The sequence below is a fragment of the Pogoniulus pusillus genome, chromosome 15 (assembly GCF_015220805.1).
Source record: "Pogoniulus pusillus isolate bPogPus1 chromosome 15, bPogPus1.pri, whole genome shotgun sequence".
NCBI classification, from domain to species: Eukaryota; Metazoa; Chordata; class Aves; order Piciformes; family Lybiidae; genus Pogoniulus; species Pogoniulus pusillus.
Window position 1 is genome coordinate 25,591,675 of NC_087278.1, and position 21,832 is coordinate 25,613,506.

Here is a 21,832-nt window from a genome sequence, read left to right on the forward strand (position 1 = left end):
TTTAGGAGGGACATTGAGATGCTTGAGTGTGTCCAGAGAAGGGCGACGAGGCTGGGGAGAGGCCTTGAGCACAGCCCTACGAGGAGAGGCTGAGGGAGCTGGGATTGGTTAGCCTGGAGAAGAGGAGGCTCAGGGCAGACCTTATTGCTGTCTACAACTACCTGAGGGGAGGTTGTGGCCAGGAGGAGGTTGCTCTCTTCTCTCAGGTGGCCAGCACCAGAACAAGAGGACACAGCCTCAGGCTGTGCCAGGGGAGATTTAGGCTGGAGGTGAGGAGAAAGTTCTTCACTGAGAGAGTCATTGGACACTGGAATGGGCTGCCCGGGGAGGTGGTGGAGTCGCCGTCCCTGGAGCTGTTCAAGGCAGGACTGGACGTGGCACTTGGTGCCATGGTCTGGCCTTGAGCTCTGTGCTAAAGGGTTGGACTTGATGATCTGTGAGGTCTCTTCCAACCCTGATGATACTGTGTGTGATACTGTGATACTGTGAGACTGTGATCATGGCAGGAGAGAAGGATCATTTCCAGTAAAGCAAATACAAGTGTCAGTAAGACAGAGTTTTAGGTTTGGGCTTTTTGGTTGGTTGATTTGTTTGGGTTTTTTTGTTTGTTATTTGGTTTTTTTAATTTAATTTAGCTTTTTCTTTCTCTTTCTTAACCTGGTAACTTGAGCCTATTGAGTACATAACAAATCTTTGGAGAGGAAGTTACTGCACTGTGTTGAGTCTCTACGTAGGATGAACAAACTGGGGCAGAGAGGCTGTATTCAGGGCAGAGGGCAATTTCCTTAGCAAACCTCTAACCTCTGTTGGTGGAAGTGCTGCAAAGTTCTAGTGCAATGGCTGTATTTGCACTTTTAACCTGATAAAAAACGTGGGGTTTCTTAGTCCCAGTATTAGAAATGACAGAAATATTGAGCTGAGAATTAAACTCTTTGTGCTGTCTATAAAAGTAAGCACCACAATTGTGTGTAGAAGTGCCTGTTGATCCTGGCTTGCTCTCAAGAGGCCAGTTTGCTCTCTCATCTATAGCTTTGTTAAGAGAAGGACCATTCTAGCTTCTAGCATCCAGCTCTGGAGCCCTCAATGCAGGAAGGACATGGACCTGACAAAGGAGGTATGGAGGAGGGCCAGGGAGCTAAAGAACCCCTGCTACAGGAACAGGGTGGGAGAGTTGGGCTTGTTCAGCCTGCAGAAGAAAAGGGTCCAGGTTGACTTTGGAGCAGCATTCCAGTACCTGAAAGAAGCTATAAGAAGGCTGCAGAAGAACTGTTTGCAAAGGCCTGCAGTGATAGGATGAGGGACAATGGTTTGAAATGAGAGATTTAGATTGGACCCATTTCATCAGCTCCATGTCCCTCTTATGCTGGGGGCACCAGAACTGGGGGCAGTGCTGCAGGTGGGGTCTCAGCAGAGCAGAGGGTCAGAATCCCCTCCCTGTGCTGCTGCTCTCCCTGCTTTGGATGCAGCCCAGCACACAGCTGCCTTCTGGGCTGCCAGTGACCAGTGTTGGCTCATGGCAAGTTTTTCATCAACTGACACTCCCAAGTCCTTCTCCTCAAGGCTGCTCTTGAGCCACTCCTTGCCCAGCCAATATTTGTGCTCCTATTCTTATGCCTATGAGAAGTGGCACACTTAACAAAGCCATCCATGTTCTGCTGTGGTTTGCTTTCCATTGCATTCTCTTTGGGTCTAGGTCAGCAGGTGAGAAAGAGATGGAAGGAGTTTGTGATCCTTTAGTTACATTTCACACACACTGTCTGACAGGATCTCTTGGATTGTTTTAGGATACTCAGAAGAAATAAGGACAAGGATTTAGTTAAGGGCAAGAAATAAAAACAATTGAAGTGTTTCTTTAGCATGCCAAGCCAAAAATTTTAAGTATCACACACACCTGTATTTTAATACTGAAAGGAAAAAAGCCTTCCAAGTACTTGCAGCCTGTGACACAGCAGTCCTGCAGTAATGAATCTGCTTTCAGCAACTTGTCCTACAGTTTGCTTTTCATTCAGACATCTGTTTGTTGAACTTCATCTCATGACAGGAAGGATGACACAAGGCTGAGTCTTCTCTTTTCTTCCTTCTGCCTACAGATCTCCGATGGAGATATGAGGGCTGTAGCCCTCTGCACAGTGATTCTCCCCTGTAAGATGTGGGTAACACTGATTTATTACCTTGACCTCAAGCAGACCTATCCTGTTAGGACTGCAAGCTCTTCCTGGCAGAGGCACCTTGCTGTTGTATTTATCATACAGAACCTTGCCTATGACCTCAGCATGAAACAAACAGGTATTCTAGTTTTGTACCTATGCCTGGGTGGGTTTCCAACCTACCAGCATCACTTTTCCCTACCTCATCAGCCATTCTCATGCAACACAAGTGCAGTGTTGCCCACAGTCAGGCAGGTCAGGCAGTGCCATGCAGACTGACTATTTCCTAGAATCCTAGAATGCCTCATGTTGGAAGGGAGTTCAGAGATCATCCACTCCAACCTCCTCACCACGGTCAGGGCCACCTCTCAACCAGACTTGGCTGCTCAAGGCCTCATCCAACCTGTCCTTGAAGACCCTCAGGGAAGAGGCATCTACAGCCTCCTTGGGCAGCCTATTCCAGAGACTTACTACTTTCCTACTCAAGAACTTCTTCCTAAGATCCAGCCAAACTCTTTCTCCCTCACCTTAAAACCATTCCCCCTTGTCCCGTCTCTGGACACCCTTACTAAAAGTTCCTCTCCAGCCTTCCTGTAGGACCCCTTCAGATACTCAAATGTAGCTCTAAGGTCTCCCCATAGTGTTCTCTTCTCCAGGCTGAACAGCCCCAATTCTTTCAGCCTGTGTTCATAGGAGAGGTTCTGAGTTCTCTGATTATCTTTGTGGCTCTCTGGACCATTCCAGTAGGTCCATTTCTCTCCTGTGTTGGCAGCCCCAAAGCTGCACACAGTACCCCAGGCAAGGTCTCATCACCGTCCCTGGGGGTTTCACCGTCCCTGGAGGTCTTCAAGAAAAGCCTGGATGAGGCACTTAGTGCCATGGTCTAGTTGACTGGATAGGGCTGGGTGCTAGGTTGGACTGGATGATCTTGGAGGTCTCTTCCAACCTGGTTGATTCTATGATTCTATGATCAGAGCAGAGCAGAGGGACAGAACCACCTCTCTCAACCTGCTAGCCACATTTCTTTTGATACAGGCCAGGCTGCCATTTGCCTTCTGGGCTGCAGGTGCCCATTGCTGGCTCATGTCCAGCTTCTCATCCACCAGAAGTCCCAAGTCTTTTTCTGCAGGGCTGCTCTCACTGTCATCACCCTTCAGCCTGAATTGATACCAACAAGACACTGCCCATGCAAATGAATGGCACTGTTTTCCTTTTTGGCCCACACTTGTCATACAGTGAAATGGTCTGACCTCTCTGTGCATCTGTTACCCTGTGTAGATCTCTTACTGAGCTTCTCGCACAACATCCTTCCCTTGCTTCGGTCCACAAGAGAGGTCAGTACCTTCAGTTCTACAGATGTTAACCTAATACAGATCAGGAAACCTTTTTGAGCAGCTCCACCAAGTGCAGACACCAGAGAACTGCACAAGATGCTGAACAGGAAACTGCATCAAGTAGCTCTGCCGAGCCCATGCCAGGGTGACTGACCACTTCAAAAGTGATTGCTGCTCACACTTCTTTCTTCTTGTCTTTAGAAGAGAGTGGTCCTATCAGTAGAAGGTACAGAGGTCTCATTTCAGCTCTGGCCTCCAAGAGCTTCCTGGTGCAGACACACAGCCTGCAGACATGTTGGGGGGAAACTCCTGATGGCTGTACAGGGACCATGAGGACACCAAACTCAACTGGCAACATCTACAGCTGGATTGTTTTAGAATGTTTTCTGCTTTGTGTCTGAGAAGGCTTCCAGTGGTGTGATGGTTTGGGCTCTTACCCACCCCCCTACACTTTTGGAATTGCCCCAGCTAACTCAGACGGCCTCTGGGAATATAAATGAAGCTATTTATTTAAAAGCAGCAAATATACAAGCAGCTATTTACAATATATACAGTTATATACAGAAATATACAAAGGATAAACAATACAGAAGCACAACTCCCCTCCCAGAAACCTGAGTCCCCAAGAGGGGCTCTCAAAACACCCCAACACCTCCCCTTGCCCTCTCAACCTTACCCCAGTTCTCAGAAAGAAGAGAGGTGCAGCCAAGAGGTTAGGGAGCAAGGTTAGTGGGAGCAAGGTTAATGAGATGTGACCAGGTCTGAAGGCAAAGGCAGAATGAAAGACAAAATGGAGAATGTTTTACTTCTTCTTCCCAGAGTTCTCAGTGTGACTGTGAGCGAAGAGACACAATTGTTTGTCATTTCACTGCCTGTTATCTAGTTCTTTTACCAAAACATTCCATCTTGCTTCAAACTAGCACAAGTGGTGAGTGACTTCTCAATGTGTTAAAGGAGATGTTTGCTCTGTGGTCAACTATGAAATCCCTGTAAAGAGATTCTGCACTGTCCCTGAAGAGAACATTTACAGGAAGTGTAGCTACTGATCATTGTGGTCAGACCATCAAGTTCTGTAGAGAGATGATTCTGCCACCTTATTCTGGTGAGATCTCACCTGGATCACTGTGTCCATTCCTCAGCACGGGAAGGACATGGACCTGATGATCCAGAGGAGGACCACAAAAATGGCTGGGGAGCTGAGGCACCTCTGCTATGAGGATAGGCTGAGGGAGCTGGGGTTGCTCAGCCTGGAGAAGAGAAGGTTGTCCAGGGATGTCTAGTAGCAGCCTTCCAGTACCTACAAGGAGACTGCAGAGGGACTGTTTGCAAAGGCCTGCAGGGACAGGATGAGGAACAAAGGTTTCAAATGAGAGAAGAGCAGATTTAGATTGGATGTTAGGAACAAGTTTGGCACCATGAGGGTGCTGCAACACTGCAACAGGTTGCCCAGGGAAGGAGTCGAGGCCCCAGCCCTGCAGCACAAGCTGATCCAGTGGAGGGTGTCCCTGCTGACTGCCAGGATGACCTTTCGGAGGTCCTTCCAACCCCACCTATTCTATGATTTTCAGCAACTGATTTCTGCTCAAAATCCTTAACGATCAAAGTGAGTGGGACCTGCAATCAGAGCCTAAGGTGTAACCCTGCACCCTCATGCCTTCTCTTTATAAAGACTGTCTCCAGGGGTACAGACGGATGCAGAAGTCCTTGCCAGCCCTGTAGTGCGCACACTGGGTGGAAGGGAGCCTCTATGAACATGAGGACACAGCCAGGACGAGCCGAGACAGCAGATGGAATGTCAGTACTGAGCGCTGGTCCACCAGACACCTACGGCCCTCTCTTACCAGCAGTGCTGCAACTTCTGCTACACCTTCGCTTCCAAATGCCCTTTCTCCTAGCAAAGCTGACGCTTGGCACCAAGCACACTCAGGGGGACGATCACTCGGCTGGCCCCGGCCCCTCGCCGCGCGGCGTGGGCAGCGGATCCCGGCGCAGGCAGCGGATCCCGGCGCAGGCAGCGGATCCCGGCGCAGGTGGCTCCCCACCCCCGTCCCGCGGCACGGTTCTCCATCGGTTCCGGCCTCGTGATTTCCCCGCCCGGCTGGGCAGCGGCTCCGCACCCATGGGACGCGGCGGCTTCCCGGAGAGGGGGACAGCATCTCGCAAAGGTGATGGGACAAAGCGGGAGCGGCCAGGGTGAAGGGGGGACACGCCGCGGGCACTCCCGCGGCCGCGGTCGGGCGCGGAGCCGGGAGACGCCGCCGGCGGCAGGGGTGAGAGCAGGAGCTGCGCGGGAGGTCCTGGGCCGTGTAGCCCCCAGCCCCGGGCAGCCCGGCCCGGCAGCGGAGCCGTGGCGCCGGGAGAGGCGGCTGCTGTCCTGAGGCGACTCTGGAGCCGCCGGGCTGCTGCAGACCATCCCAGGGCTGGAGCACGCCTGCGGGTAGCCGCCCGGGGAGGAGCGGGCAGCAGTCCCGCCGTGCGGGATCGCCGGCCGGGCCGGCCAGCCCTGCGCTGCGATGGGGAGGCGGACGGCGCCCGGCGCCCGGCTCCGTGCTGCAGGACCGCAGGATCACAGGGTCGCAGGATATTGGAGGTTGGGAGGGATCCAAGGAGATCATCGAGTCCAAGCCCCTGCCAGAGCAGGACCACGCAATCTAGCACAGATCACAGAGGAACACACCCAGACAGGCCTTGAGTCTCCAGAGAAGGAGACTCAGCAGAGAAGTGCCAGGAGGTGCCGGGCATGGTGCGTGGAGCTTGGCTAGGTACCCCCACTGCGTGCTCTGCTCCCCCAGGAGCTGAGAGTGCCCGAGACGGCAGTAGTGACCACCAGTGCCTTGGGACGTTCCCTTGGCAGCCTTTCAGGGTATCTGGTCCTCTGTACTGCCTGCGAAGTTGGACACAAAACACGGCACCTCCAAACTCAGCTTACTTCTGGATCCTGGCAAGGAGATGGGAATAAAATGAGCCTCTGTAAAGCTGTCACTGCGGGATAAGGCTGGATATTCCTTAGACGTTTCGGGCTCCAGAACTGATAACTTCTCCCATTTCTTTTATCCATGCTAAGGCATTGCATCAGCCTGAAACTTCTTGCCCACCCTCATTTGTTCCACGCTCATTTTCTTCTATTTTCAGTCACTTTGGAATGTTGGGAACTACCTCAGTATTAGTCCTGGATGATGTCATTAAAATTCATAGTAATTCAGAGTTGTTACTGGCTAAGTAGCTTTGTAACGAGGCAAGCTGCAGGTCCCACACTTCCTAGTCTTCATCTCTGTCCCCAGCCTGCTCTCCACAGAGAGGAACTTTTCTTGGAACAGCTTCGTGGATCCTGGGCTTTGCTCCCCTGTCAGCTGGTTGTGTTTTGGTTGGTTGTTTTGGTTTAGTTTAATTGCTGATGTTTCTTTTTGCAGGTCTGCTCTCAAATGTCTGGTTATGGCGAGGTGTGGCTGGAGTCCTTACTGCTGCTGTCGTTCTGACTTTGTATATTCAGTTTGGTAAGGATGTAAAAATCATTTTAAACCAAAATATAAATAGCCTTAGAAATCAGCAGAGTTTTAGGTTGTCAGAAGTCCCTCCAAACCTCAAAAGGTTTATTCAGAACTTAACCTTATGTCAAAATTAAACAGGTGTCTGAGAGAGCAAGGTCTCTAGCTTGGAGGAGACTGGGTGGGTGACCTCATTCATGTTTATAGAGACGTGAAGGGTGAGTGTTAGAGGTTGGAAGGGACTTCCAAATATCATCCAGTTCAACTCCCCTGCCAGAGCATCTAGAGTAGGTCACACAGAAATGCATTCAGGTAGGTTTGGAATGTCTCCAGAGAAGGAGACTCCACAGCCTCTCTGGATAGCCTGTCCAATGGCTCTGCCATCCTCACAGTGAAAAAGTTTCTCCTTATGTTCACATGGAACCTCCTCTGCCCCAACTTGCAGCCATTGCCCCTTGTCCTGTCATTGCACATCCCTGAGCAGAGCCTGGCTCTGTCCTCCTGACACTGCCCTGCACATCTTGATAAACACGAATGAGGTCACCCCTCAGGCTGCTCTGTTCCCAGCTAGAGTCCCAATTCCCTCATGAGGCCTTTCTTCAGCAGGGAGATATTCCACTCCCTCCAGCATCCTTGTGGCTCTGCACTAGACTCTTTCAAGCAGTTCCCTGTTGCTGTTCTCTGCTACTTTTACCAACCTGCCCCAAGTCATCACTTTCAAATTATCTCAGCAGCCACAAGGATGCAGAAGCCAGAGTATATAATGAATTTACAATAATTACTTCTGCCAGGGAGAATTCATAACGCTGTGGTTAGACTTTGGTGATTTTAGATGAGACAGTCAGAAAGCAAGCTGAAAAGCCCCAGAAACCTTTTCCACTTGGAATCAAGAGGTAGATTGGTTTTTGTCTTTTTGCAGTAAACCGTTCTTCGGCCAAAGCTTTTCCTGTCTGTCCTTCCCTGGAACTCTGTCCATCAGGCTGGCTGTATTTCCAGAGGAAATGTTACTACCTCTCAGAGAGTGAAGCCAGCTGGAACTCCAGTCAGAGCCTCTGCTCTTTGCACAACGCTTCCCTCCTGGTGATTGGAAATCAGGAGGAACTGGTAAGGGGAAAAAATGAAGGTCCTAGTTTCACCACTGTGTTCCTCCTGTTTCCTAAGCTGAATGGTTTGAAAGCTGATGCAATGCCTGTGGCAAGTCCCAGCCTGCAGAAAGCTGCATGCCTGCTCTCCTGCACTAAGCATCAGTTTTAACAGCTGATGTTTTACAGGAGACCCCAGGCTTGTCTGCATGAAGCTGCTGCTCACATGGAAGGCAGCTAATCAGCATTGCTGCATCTCACTGATTGACTCATAGATGCATAGAGTGGTTTGGGTTGGAAGAGACTTTGAAGACCAGCTAATTCCAACCCCCTGCCATGGGCAGGAATACTTTCCACTAGACCAGGACACTCAAGGCCCCATCCAACCAAGCCTTGTACACTCTGTGGAGGGAGCATTCACAACCTGTTCCAGTGTCTCATCACCCTTACTGGAAAGATCGCTGAGTCTGTCCTGATCGCATCTGTTTCTGCAAGTCTGTTTTCAGTGATGCTTTTGGGAAACAAACTAGGAACATGTAACACAAAAAATGACCAGGTCACAACACTTAAATCTCTGGGATTTATGGGAGTTGGAGGTCATAAAGACCTTCCCAGTTTCATTTTCTCCACAGTTCATGACAGATTATATCTTCCCACTGTATGTGGGTATCCTTACAGAAGCTCTTGTAGGAATACACAGGACCTTTATCACCAAAAAGCCTCATTTCAAGAACATGAGAAAGAGTAATCTGATCTTTTGTGATCTCTGCCTAAAGACACAGCATTTTCCACACAACAGCTCAAAGATGTGTTTGCTTTCCACCCAAGTCTCACCGCCTTACCGGCAGGGAGTGATGCTGACCACCACCACAAGGATTTTGGCTTATTAGTGTGAATTAATCAGAGAAGCACACTGTAAATTATACAGCACAGGTATGGCCCAGAAGCCAAGCCCCTTACATGCACACTGAAAATAAAGGAAGCTGGAAGTTGTCATATGCAGTTGCAAAGAGCAAAGCTCCAACCTCTTAATTTAAAGCCCCTTATCAAGTAGGCAGTTATTCTTTCAGCAAGGTAGGCTAATGGCAGCCAAGTTGGTGGATGTGTTAGTCTTGACTTCTGGATCTAGGAGATAGTTATCCTAACCACAGCCTGGGGTATCCTTCTCTGCATTACTACAATATAAGGAAAGATTCCACCCAGCATGAAGAATCAGAAGAACACATTCTCCCATATCTGTTACAAATCTTGATAGCAGACCATAATACTTTAAACCAGCCTCTCTAAAGTCAGCCCACTCTTGTCACAGGCACCAGTATAAGGGGCATACTGGGTGCAGATGGCAGTTTTGTTGCACACACTAAGGCAAGGACTTTCCTTAAATGATCTCTAAAATGCCTTCTGCAAACTCTTCCTATCTGATCATAAAAACTCAATAAATGATGAAGACATCAGCCACAGAGAAATGTGTTAGCTGCAAAGGTGCTCCTTGTTCTTTGAAGGCTTTCTTGTGGAGAGGCAGCGAAATGAGGCATTGCAGTTCTATAGCAGTTTGGAGTATTCACTCATATCCTTGTGTTCTCAAAGCTGGCACTGTGTCACACCAGCATCTGTGTGCTGTAGGGATCCTGCCTCAGAATTAACCCATTTGATGTTTAATCTCTGAGTGCAAAGTTTGATTGCTGTGGGTTACATGAGATCCAGACACTGCAATACTCCATAGATTTGAGTTTTCATATTCTGAGAGAAAGGCAAGTTAAAGATGTCCCTGGTCACTGCAGGCCAGTTGGGTAGATGACCTTTAAAAGTTCATTCCAACCCAAAACTATTTTTACTTTGCTTTCTAGCCCTTGAGCATGTGCTAGTTTGAAGCAAGCTGGAATGTTTTGATAAAAGAACTAGATAACAGGCAGTGAAATGAAAACAATTGATGTCAACTTCTCTCACAGTCACACTGAGAACTCTGGGAAGAAGAAGTAAAACATTCTCCATTTTGTCTTTCATTCTGCCTTTGCCTTCAGACCTGGTCACATCTCATTAACCTTGCTCCCACTAACCTTGCTCCCTAACCTCTTGGCTGCACCTCTTTTCTTCCTGAGAACTGGGGTAAGGTTGAGAGGGCCGGGGGAGGTGTTGGGGTGGTTTGAGAGCCCCTCCTGGGGACTCAGGTTTCTGGGAGGGGAGTTGTGCTTCTGTAATGTTTATCCTTTGTATATTTCTGCATATAACTGTATATATTGTAAATAGCTGCTTGTATATTTGCTGCTTTTAAATAAATAGCTTCATTTATATTCCCAGAGGCCGTCTGAGTTAGCTGGGGCAAATTCAAAAGTGTGGGGGGGGGGCGGGTAAGAGCCCAAACCATCACAGAGCAAAACTTGGTGTTTTTGTAACTGGAGTGGACATGCAAGACTCTTCTCATACTGGTTTTATTAGGAGGAAGTTCTTCACAGAGAGAGTGATTTGCCATTGGAATGGGCTGCCCAGGGAGGTGGTGGAGTCACTGTCCCTGGAGGTGTTCAAGAAAAGCCTGGCTGAGGCACTTAATGCCATGGTCTAGTTGACTGGACAGGGCTGGGGGACAGGTTGGACTGGATGATCTTGGAGGTCTCTTCCAACCTGGTTGATTCTATGATTCTATTCCTACAGAGTTTTATGGTGAAGATAACAAAGGAAGACCCATGGATTGGACTTTATAAAAGAAATAAAGAGTTCTTTTGGGTAAATGGAAACGCTTTAGACAACAAACTGTAAGTTAATGTTGGTTTTTGCTGGTGTAACTAGATTATGGACAAGTGAGGAAGGATAACTAGTACAGATGTAGACAGTGGCTTGAAAGAAACATCTGTAAAGATGTTGAAGATGTTGAGCATGGAATACAGAAGATATCACAGTTCATAGAATCATAGAATGTCAGAGGTTTGAAAGGATCTTGAAAGCTCACCCAGTCCAACCCCCCAGCCAGAGCAGGATCACCTATACCAGATCACACAGGAATGCGTCCAGGCGGGTTTTGAATATCAGTTGAACTGTGTGATCTGCTTTAGGTGATCCTGCTCTGGCAGAGGGGGTTGGACTGCATCCTTGGAGGTCCCTTCCAAACCCTAGCGTTCTGTGATGCCAGTTTCAGGAGACATGAGCTCACGGTAGCAGGCAGCATGCTGCAGTGAAAGCTAGACCAAGAGACCCCCCCAAGGTACCAAGGCAATGGAAGATTGCTATATCATGAATCAGTGTAGGGCAGTTTGTTCCTCCTCCTGATGGCTATCCTGTCATCTCAGAGACTCCTGCTTCTTGTCCTGGGGCAGCTGCTGGCAGCAGTTGGCAAAATTACCAGTGCCAGTAATAAGGATTGAGATTTCACAAGTCTGAAATGAACTGAAATGTAAACGTTCTTAAGTGTATGACTTTACTAGTGGTGTGTGACTATATTCACTTCATCCCAAGACATGAGGGCTTGATCCAGTAGAGATCTTAGACACTTAAGGTAAGATGTGAACAGCATGTAGTCATCTGAGGTTTAAGTTTGCAGTCCTTCCCTTGCTTATCCTCTGCCTGTGATACAAACCTCCACTGATGCTCTCATTTTTAGGGATGAAGTTCTTCTCGGTCTCAGACTTCTTTGCTTGCTTTAAACTCCTCCTTCCTTCAAAAGGATGAACACCTTGCTAAGCTCAGTTGCTAGTGGAGTCCTATTAATACTGAAGGGGATCTGTCCAGTGCCTTTTCTGGAGATGATACAGCTTTGGTTGGACCATTCAACAGAACACTCCAACACTTTGAAAATGCAGTTGGCAAAGGAGACCCTTTCCTCTTATGTAGGGACCCCTATAGTGTGGAAAATGAGGTTCACTTCATGTTTTCCACCACCTCCTTAAGACATAGTGCTGTGATCATTTCTGAGGAAGAGGGAAATGAGAGAGGCATGTTTCACAGCTTCTGATAGAACCTTTTAGCTGCTTAGAAGGATGTGGAAATCAAGAGTGGAGACAGTCTTGATAGCACAGCATTCTTGAGAAGGGCAAACCTGAATTCCAGTCTGCACGCTAAGGGTATTTCACGTTGAGCAGCCACTAGTCAAGAGACAGGAGTACTGCTGGTGCTGGATTTTGTATTCTGGAGGCCATTAAAACCAGGCAGTTTTGGTGATGTTCTCTTCAAAGCACAAGCTCTTGTCCTGCAATGCCTGTGGTAAATGAAGCCTTGTACAAACAGAACCTGAGATCTCCAGAGTTCCCTGCTGCATTAATTGGTTGTGAGTGTCAAAGTAATTTTGTCTTTCATTCTCTCTTACAGGATTGAAGTAAAAGGCTCTGGGAACTGTGCCTATCTTGAGTCAAAAGGAGTCTCGGCCTCTGGCTGTTACTTAACTAGGAAGTGGGTCTGTAGCTTCAATGTCAGCTTAGCATGATAGAGGTGAACAAAACCACTACCCTGGACACTTAGCACTCTGATAGACAGGCCATGTCTATACTCTGGGACATGGGAACATGTCTCAGCTCCTGCCTGGAGGTGGATGACTTTTCTGGTAGCCAGAATTCTCCACCCATGGAGGCAGCCTCCATTTCTCAAAGGTGCCATTTAAAGAGCTTGCTTTAGCATCTTGGGTAAGTCATTGCCTTGCCCCATTTTCCTAGATACTGCTCAGCCTGTGCTTCCTTCTTCTGACATCAGTATTTCTTCCATAATTTCTTCTCTTGTAGGACACTAAACAGCTGCTCTTTCTTTCCCTTGGAGGCATTAGTTCTGCTTTCCCTTAGCCAAGCCCTGTGCAGAGATGGGCTGTGAGCTGCGTCTGCCTAAAAGTCTGCCAGTGCCTGTCAGATAGGAGGTGAGGCAGAAATGAGCACTGGTGTTGAGAAGATCATTGCAGATCTCACTCTCTCCTTTCAAAGGCACTTGGGGACATGGTTCAGTGGGCATGGTGGTGTTGGGCAGAGGTTTGGACTTGTTCTTAGAGGTCTTTTCCGACCTTAATGTCTGTGTGCTTCTGTGAAGGTAGCCACTAGAGCGCACTGTGGTTTCAGAGGAGGGTAGAGGCTGTACAACTGCACCGTGTTTGACAGGCAGATTGGACTGCTGCTGATTTGTTGGAATTTTTTGGCCTATTTGTAATGTTTTTTGCCTTCACTGTGTTTTCAGGCGAATTTCATTGCTGCCTACTCTTATTCACCCTCTTGTTTATACCTTTATTATTTTCATAGAATCGTAGAGTGGTTTGGGCTGGAAGGGACCTCCAAAGGTCATCCAGTCCACCACCACTGCAGTCAGCAGGGATGTCCTCCACTAGATCAGCTTGCTCACAGCCTTCTCCAGACTCATCTTGAATATCTCCAGGGATGGAGTCTCAACAACCTCCCTGGGCCACCTGTTGCAGTGTTGCAGCACCCTCACGGTGCAGAACTTGTTCTAACATCCAATCTAAATCTGCTCTTCTCTCATTTCAAACCATTGTCCCTCATCCTATCCCTGCAGGCCTTTGCAAACAGTCCCTCTGCAGCCGCCTTATAGCCCCCTTCAGGTCCTGGCAGGCTGCTATTAGGTCTGCCTGGAGCCTTCTCTCCTGCAGGCAGAGCAACCCCAGCTCCCTCAGCCTGTCCTCAGAGCAGAGCTGCTCCAGTCCCCTCATCATCTTCCTCTGGACCTGCTCCATTGGGTCCATGTACTGTGTTGAGGGTTCCAGAGCTGGACACAGCACTGCAGGTGAGGTCTCCCCAGAGCAGAGCAGAGAGGCAGAATCAGCTCTCTCCATCTCTGGCCATGCTGCTTTTGATGCAGCCCAGGCTGCCATTGGCCTTCTGGACTCCATGTGCCTATTGCTGGCTCATGCCCAGCTTCTCACCCAGCAGCAACCCCCAAGTACTTTTCTGCAGGGCTGCTCTCAATCTCATCATCTCCCAGCCTGGATTGATACCTAGGATTGCCCAAACCTAGGTGCAGGACCTTGCACTTTGTCTGATTGAAGCTCATGAGATTCTCCTTAGCCTGCCTCTGCAGCCTGTCCCGGTCCCTCTGACTGGCACCATCCTATCCTTCAGTCTTACTAAGCACATCACTCAGCTTGGTATCATCTGCACACTTGCTGAGGTTGCCTCAGTCTGCATTTCTTGTGACAAGAGGACTTCACTGTAACCAGGACCATGTGGCATGGATGTTGGTAACAGCTTGTTCATTTAAGGTGATCACTAATTTTATCCAACTGCACATTTTTTAGTCACTTGTATTCTTTCTAGGCACAGCAACAGGACTCTACAGAAGGAATAACCTAACGACCTGTGTGTTATTTATATGTGACTAGTTAGGGGGGGTGGGTGTATTATTCTGCAGTGCTTTTAATTTAACTAGCCCTGAAGGATGTGCTCTGTGCAATAGTTCTGAAGAGATACCAAATAAATATTTTATCAGAGCCTCTGCTTTCTGTGCTAATATTAAAAGTATTTGTCAGCCTAGGCATCATTTCCAGGTTTTGAATGCAAGGTGACCTTTAAGTCATAATCACAGTATCATCAGGATTGGAAGAGACCTCACAGATCATCAAGTCCAACCCTTTAGCACAGAGCTCAAGGCCAGACCATGGCACCAAGTGCCACGTCCAATCTTGCCTTGAACAGCTCCAGGGACGGCGACTCCACCACCTCCCCGGGCAGCCCATTCCAGTGTCCAATGACTCTCTCAGGGAAGAACTTTCTCCTCACCTCCAGCCTAAATCTCCCCTGGCACAGCCTGAGGCTGTGTCCTCTTGTTCTGGTGCTGGCCACCTGAGAGAAGAGAGCAACCTCCTCCTGGCCACAGCCACCCCTCAGGTAGTTGTAGACAGCAAGTAATGTTAGGAGAGAGATTCTCCTGCCCCTCTACCCTGCCCTGGTGAGGCCACACCTGGAGTACTGTGTGCAGTGTTGGGCCTCCCAGTTCAAGAGGGTGTGGTGGAAGGTCCAAATTATGCCTAGAGCACATATCCATTGCATGCCCAAAACACCTGCATGAATGCCCACCTTGGCCCCCCCCTCCTGCTTCTTCCTCCTGGATGGAAGAAGCAGGAAAGCAGACAAAAGCTCTGGCGCCTCTCAGTCTATCACAGGCCCCATATTTGGCCTTGTTTTGCAGCTTGCTTTGTTTGTGATGCCATAAATAACAGGCATAAGCTTGTGTTCATGCAAAATAAGGCTTCAGTAGAGTCGCAGGAACCAAGCAATGTAGAGGCCTGGGTGCGGGGGAGGCTCTGCTCTGCCCTAATGCACAGCCTTTGCCTTCAGTTGTCTCTTTTTATATCCTATTCTATTACATATTCATTGCTAATTCTAAGACAAGGTTGGGCTTTCCTTACCAGATTTAGGAATGGGAGGTGTCTCTTCCACGCATGTCTCTTTTTGTCCAGTGGTCCCTCTGGTGGTCTTCAGGGATGAAGTAAGGGGACTGCCTCAAGTGTCCTCTCTGTGAACTCCAAACTAGTCCTCTGTTTGCTCATGCCAAAGGCTGTCTCTTCCACCTGCCTCCCTCCTCCACCAACCTTTCTAGCTTCTAACTACTTATTGCTGTTATCTTAAGCCAAGTGCATGCTTCTGTGATGGCTGTGCAGGGAGGAGTGCAGCTCCATCCAAACCCCCCTCCCTCCCTGGCTGTGCCCTCTTGACACAAATTAAACGGATCAAATGTGTATTTCTCAGAGTGATAAACACAGGTCAGGATCCTAGGCCTGTGCGTCCTCCTTTTTTGGAGAGGTAACTCAGGATTGGTTCCAGAGGTGGTTTTATCTGCCGCTGTTGGTCAGAGGTGCTTGTCAAAACGCTTTGAGCCCTAGCAGTCTGCTTGCTTGCCGCTGCTGCTTTGTTTTGTTCGCTGCCCGCTTGCTGTGCTGCCTCCCTCTGCCACCACACTTTGCATGGCACGTAGCTGGGGACTTGCCTACGGCCGGCAGCCTGACCCTGCCTGATGGAGCCGAGGCGCTTGGGCTGGGATACAGCTGCCCGCCTGAGCTCCCCGAGCCCGAGTATAGGTGCCGCCGTAGCAGCGACCTCGCAAGGGGTCGTGGAGCAGGACCTGCGGCCCCGCCGCGCCAGCGCACCGCTCCCGCCCGCGGCCGCCTCCTCACCACACAGCGCTCAGCCGGGCTGCTCCGGCCCGCACACCCGCACCCCGCTTTGCTCAGGTGCCTGCTGACCACCCCATGGCTTCCCGAGAGCCACGGCAGCCTCCATCCGTGTCCGTGGGCCTTCTCGATGGGGACTGAACAAGCAGCGCAGCCCCATCGCACCACCACCGCATGCAAGTGCCCCACCTGGCGGCGGCTGCGTTTGCCCCGTTTGAGCTTTTGGATGGCAAATATTGAGACTCTTAACCAGTGAGTACCCTAACTCTCTTTACTCAAGTTTGTGAAAGTTTATCACTGTGAGAAATACATGTTCGATCCCATCAGTCCATGGCAAGGGGCCACAGCCAGGGAGGGAGGGGGGTTTGGATGGAGCTGCACTCCTCCCTGCACAGCCATCACAGAAGCATGCACTTGGCTTAAGATAACAGCAATAAGTAGTTAGAAGCTAGAAAGGTTGGTGGAGGAGGGAGGCAGGTGGAAGAGACAGCCTTTGGCATGAGCAAACAGAGGACTAATTTGGAGCTCACGGAGAGGACACTTGAGGCAGTCCCCTTACTTCATCCCTGAAGACCACCAGAGGGACCACTGGACAAAAAGAGACATGCGTGGAAGAGACACCTCCCATTCCTAAATCTGGTAAGGAAAGCCCAACCTTATCTTAGAATTAGCAATGAATATGTAATAGAATAGGATATGAAAAGAGACAACTGAAGGCAAAGGCTGTGCGTTAGGGCAGAGCAGAGCCTCCCCCGCACCCAGGCCTCTACATTGCTTGGTTCCTGCAACTCTACTGAAGCCTTATTTGCATGAACACAAGCTTATGCCTGTTATTTATGGCATGCTTACCCTTTCAGCAGCAGTTTGTGCTGCAAGGCTCTCCAGTTAGAAACACTTGCTAAAAACCTTTCCTCGATCATTTAATCTGACTGTGCAGGTACATTCTGCAAACGTAGTTTTACCAACTGCACCATAGAATCTGTCTCAGTTGTAAAGGAGTTTGGGGAAATTGTCTTTGTATATTTAATAAACGATTTAATGATTTTTATATTGGCTTCATTACAATTCACTCCTAACCCAGATTCAAACCCCTCCTTAACAGAGCTGCTTGAGAAGTTCCGGCGCAGAGCCACAAAGATCACAGTGTCACAGTGTCACAGTATCCCAGTATCATCAGGGTTGGAAGAGACCTCACAGATCATCAAGTCCAACCCTTTACCACAGAGCTCAAGGCCAGACCATGGCACCAAGTGCCACGTCCAGTCCTGCCTTGAACAGCTCCAGGGACGGCGACTCCACCACCTCCCCGGGCAGCCCATTCCAGTGTCCAATGACTCTCTCAGGGAAGAACTTTCTCCTCACCTCCAGCCTAAATCTCCCCTGGTGCAGCCTGAGGCTGTGTCCTCTTGTTCTGGTGCTGGCCACCTGAGAGAAGAGAGCAACCTCCTCCTGGCCACAACCACCCCTCAGGTAGTTGTAGACAGCAATAAGGTCTGCCCTGAGCCTCCTCTTCTCCAGGCTAACCAATCCCAGCTCCCTCAGCCTCTCCTCGTAGGGCTGTGCTCAAGGCCTCTCCCCAGCCTCGTCGCCCTTCTCTGGACATGCTCAAGCATCTCAATGTCCCTCCTAAACTGGGGGGCCCAGAACTGAACACAGCACTCAAGGTGTGGTCTTAAGGGAATGGAACATCTTTCTTACGAAGAGAGACTGAGGCAGCTGAGGCTCTTTAGCTTGGAGAGGAGGAGACTGAGAGGTGACCTCATGAATGTTTATAAAGATATGAAGGGTGAGTGCCAGGAGGCTGGAGCCAGGCTCTGCTGGGTGATGCCCAGTGACAGGACAAGGGGCAGTGGGTGGGAGTCGAGGCATAGGAAGTTCCATGTAAACACGAGGAGCAAGTTTTTCACTGTGAGGGTGACAGAACACTGGAACAGGCTGTCCAGGGGGGTTGTGGAGTCTCCCTCTCTGGAGATATTCAAAACCCTCCTGGACATGTTGCTGTGTGATCTGGTGCAGGAGATTGTGCTCTGGCAGGGGGGTTGGACTCAATGAGCTTTTGAGGTTTCTTCCAGCTCCTAACATTCTGTAACTCTGTGAATGACATGGAACAGCCATGGAATCATGGAACAACTCAGGTTGGAAGTGACCTCAGCGACCACCTACTCCAGCCTCCTCATCATGGACAGGGACACCTCTCAAACAGACTTTGCTGCTCAAGGCCTCATTCAACCTGTCCTTGAACACCCCCAGGGAGGAGGCAGCCACAACCTCCTTGGGAAATCTGTTTCAGAATCTCACCACCCTAGTACTGGAGAACTTCTTCCAAACATCCAGTCTAAATATCCTCTCCCTCAGCTTCAAACCATTCCCCCTTGTCCTGTTGCTGGATACCCTCATGAAAAGTCTCTCTCCAGCCTTTCTGTAGGATCCCTTCAGGTCGTGGAAGGCAGTTCTAGGGCTCTCCCAGAGTCTTTTCTAGGCTGAACAATGCCAGGTGCCTCAGCCTGTCCTCACAGCAGACATGACATTCTACACTCCACACACACCCCCCCAAAACAAAAAAGAAAAGGAAAGCATTTAACTTTCCAACACTTTTAACACATTTTCACTGTTAAAAATGTGTCAGCATTTTAGCAAAAGCACTTAATTCTAATTAAATTTCCACAGTACTGTGGGAATGCAGAACTGTCTGTAGTGAAACACACACAGTAAGGGAACTGTGGAGGGAAATGTGCAGTTTTGTGCAGTTCACCTTTGCAAAGGGTTCCAAATATTTGCATTAGGAGCAAATATATTTGGTAGAACTTATAAGGGCTGAGAATTATTCACCTCCAATGTTGGGTCTTAGCTTTTCTTAATGAACTAATTTACCTGAATATTTCCTTGAGTTACACAATGACATTGCTCTGATTTTTTCACAGGATCACAGGATGTTAGTTGTTGGAAGAGACCCAAGGAGATCATCGAGTCCAACCCCCCTGCCAGAGCAGGGCCACACAATCTAGCACAGATCACAGAGGAACACATCCAGACAGACCTTGAAAGTCTCCAGAGAAGGAGACTCTACAGCCTCTCTGGGGAGCCTGTTCCAGTGCTCTGTGACTCTCACAGTAAAGAAGTTCCCCCTTGTGTTGAGGCAGAACCTCTTTTGCTGCAACTTACACCCATTGCTCCTTGTCCTATCTCAGGGAGCAGTGAGCAGAGCCCCACCCCCCCCCACCCCGGCCAGCCCTCAGATATTTATAAACATTTATCAAATCCCCTCTAAGTCCTCTCTTTTCCAGACTAAAAAGTCCCAAGTCTCTCAGCCTCTCCTCATCAGCCATGCCCTCCTGTCCCCTCATCATCCTCCTAGCCCTCCACTGGACTCTTTCCAGCAGATCCCTGTCCCTCTTCAACTGGGGAGCCCAAAACTGAACACATCAGTGTCTGTCATGTATGGATAGAGTCCAAAATTAAGAAATTTTACCTTCTTGAGGGAAATTTTGTAGAAACTATGGACATGGTATTTGTAATGAACTCTTTTGGAATCTGAATCTTAAGAGGTGCAATTAGCATCCTTTTTAGTAAAATCACAGTATCATAGGGTCATAGAATCACAGGTTATTTTGGGTTGGAAGGGACCTGCTTGGACAAAACCTGTTCTAATATAAAGATGTACAGACTGGCATTGAAACACTCATTAGTAATGAGAGAGAGAAACAAATCCAGCATGGAGGTGTTCAAGAAAAGACTGGATGAGGCACTTGGTGCTATGGTCTAGTTGATTGGGTAGGACTGGGAGATAAGTTGGACTGGATGATCTTGGAGCTCTCTTCTAACCTGGTTGATGATGAGAGGCCTTGAGCACAGCCCTACGAGGAGAGGCTGAGGGAGCTGGGATTGGTTAGCCTGGAGAAGAGGAGGCTCAGGGGTGACCTTATTGCTGTCTACAACTACCTGAGGGGTGGTTGTGGCCAGGAGGAGGTTGCTCTCTTCTCTCAGGTGGCCAGCACCAGAACAAGAGGACACAGCCTCAGGCTGTGCCAGGGGAAATTTAGGCTTGAGGTGAGGAGAAAGTTCTTCCCTGAGAGAGTCATTGGGCACTGGAATGGGCTGCCCGGGGAGATGGTGGAGTCGCCGTCCCTGGAGCTGTTCAAGGCAGGATTGGACGTGGCACTTGGTGCCATGGTCTGGCCTTGAGCTCTGTGGTAAAGGGTTGGACTTGATGATCTGTGAGGTCTCTTCCAACCTTGGTGATACTGTGATACTGTGAAATGCAGAGCCTTTGGCTCTTCTTTCCCGTGCTACACATAATTAAAGGCAGCTGCAGTTGTCTCATGCCTGCAGTAGATGTTTAGTGCCTTTATGGTGGGCTGTGGTTTAGGTTCTAGCAACTCACGGTGAGGAGCTGAGAGCTCTTGGTGTAAAGCATCACAGCTTTGGCACAGACTTAGCTGGCTGTGGAACAAAGTGCTTATGAGCAGCACAGTAACACCTTCAAACTGACACCCCTCAGTCACTGACAGTGCTGGGTAACACGTCATTCTGCACGGGCAGAGATGTGAGGAAGGCTGTGGGTGGTGTAAGTGAGAGCTGAAAAGGCAGAGAGATCTTTGGTGGAAAGAGACAGCAAGCACATAATGTGGTCTGTTGTGCATCAGAGGCAAAGCATGGTGGTTCCTCAAAAGGACTTGGGGGCTGCAGGTTAAAAAGTGAACCTGTGGAGCTGATTTCCTCTCAATTAAACCACGATGCAGATTTACCCAGCATAATGCAGCATCAGCAGCTAAAGTCTCATCTGGAAGACTGCTATTGTCATGTTAATCAAACAATAAAGTCCTCCTAACTCAGTGCACCGTGTCTGTGGAGAAGAGGATTGCTTTGCTCATTCTAGACAGAAATAAATAAAAGAGATGTAGAAGCATAGAATCATTCAGGTTGGAAAAGACCCTGGAGATCATCAGATCCAACCATCGACCCTGCTTTACCAAGTTCACCACTAAACCATACTGCTGAGTGCCACATCTAAAGACCTTTAAACACCTCCAGGGATGGTGACTCCACCACCTCCCTGGGCAGCCTGTTCCAGTGCTTGACCACACATGTCCTAGTGTCCAGCCTAAACCTCCCTTGGTGCAGCTTAAGCCTGCTCCCTCTTGTTCTGTCACTCATTACCTGTGAGAAGAGGCCAGCACCTACCTCTCTATTGTTCTCTTCAAGTAGTTGTAGAGGGCAATGAGGTCTCCCTTCAGCCTCCTCTTCCTCACACTAACCAGTCCCAGTTCCCTCAGCTTCATCAGCCTCATTCTCTGGGCCCTTCACCAGCTTAGTTGCTCTTCTTTGCATCCCCTCCAGCCCCTCGATGCCTTTCTTGTATTGAGGTGCCCAAAACTGAGCTCAGTTCTCGAGGTGTGGCCTCCCCAATGCTGAGCACAAGGGGACAATCCCCTCCCTCTCTTTGCTGGTCACACCGTGGCTGATCCAAGGCAGAATGCCACTGGCTTTCTTTGCCACCTGGGCACACTGCTGCCCCATCTTCTGCTGACTGTCAGTGACAACTCTGAGGTCCTTTTCTGCTGGACAGCTTCCAGCCACACTTCCCTGGGCCTAGAGCATGTATGACAGCATCAGGCACCAATGTGCTCTCCAGTGTCCGCAGATGGCATCTTGTCTGCACATCACAGTTCATGTGCACTGGGCTCATCCTCACAGATCA

The 21,832-nt window shown here is 49.3% G+C and overlaps 1 protein-coding gene across 1 annotated transcript; it reads left to right on the forward strand.

Moving 5' to 3' along the window:
• The first annotated feature begins 5,234 nt into the window (after positions 1-5,234).
• LOC135182146 (C-type lectin domain family 2 member L-like) lies at positions 5,235-14,454 on the forward strand. Its single transcript, XM_064156012.1, has 5 exons — positions 5,235-5,646; positions 6,892-6,975; positions 7,886-8,070; positions 10,698-10,798; positions 12,345-14,454. The coding sequence occupies exons 1-5, from the start codon at positions 5,235-5,237 to the stop codon at positions 12,457-12,459; spliced, it is 897 nt and encodes a 298-aa protein (XP_064012082.1). The 3' UTR covers positions 12,460-14,454.
• Positions 14,455-21,832: the final 7,378 nt, after the last annotated feature.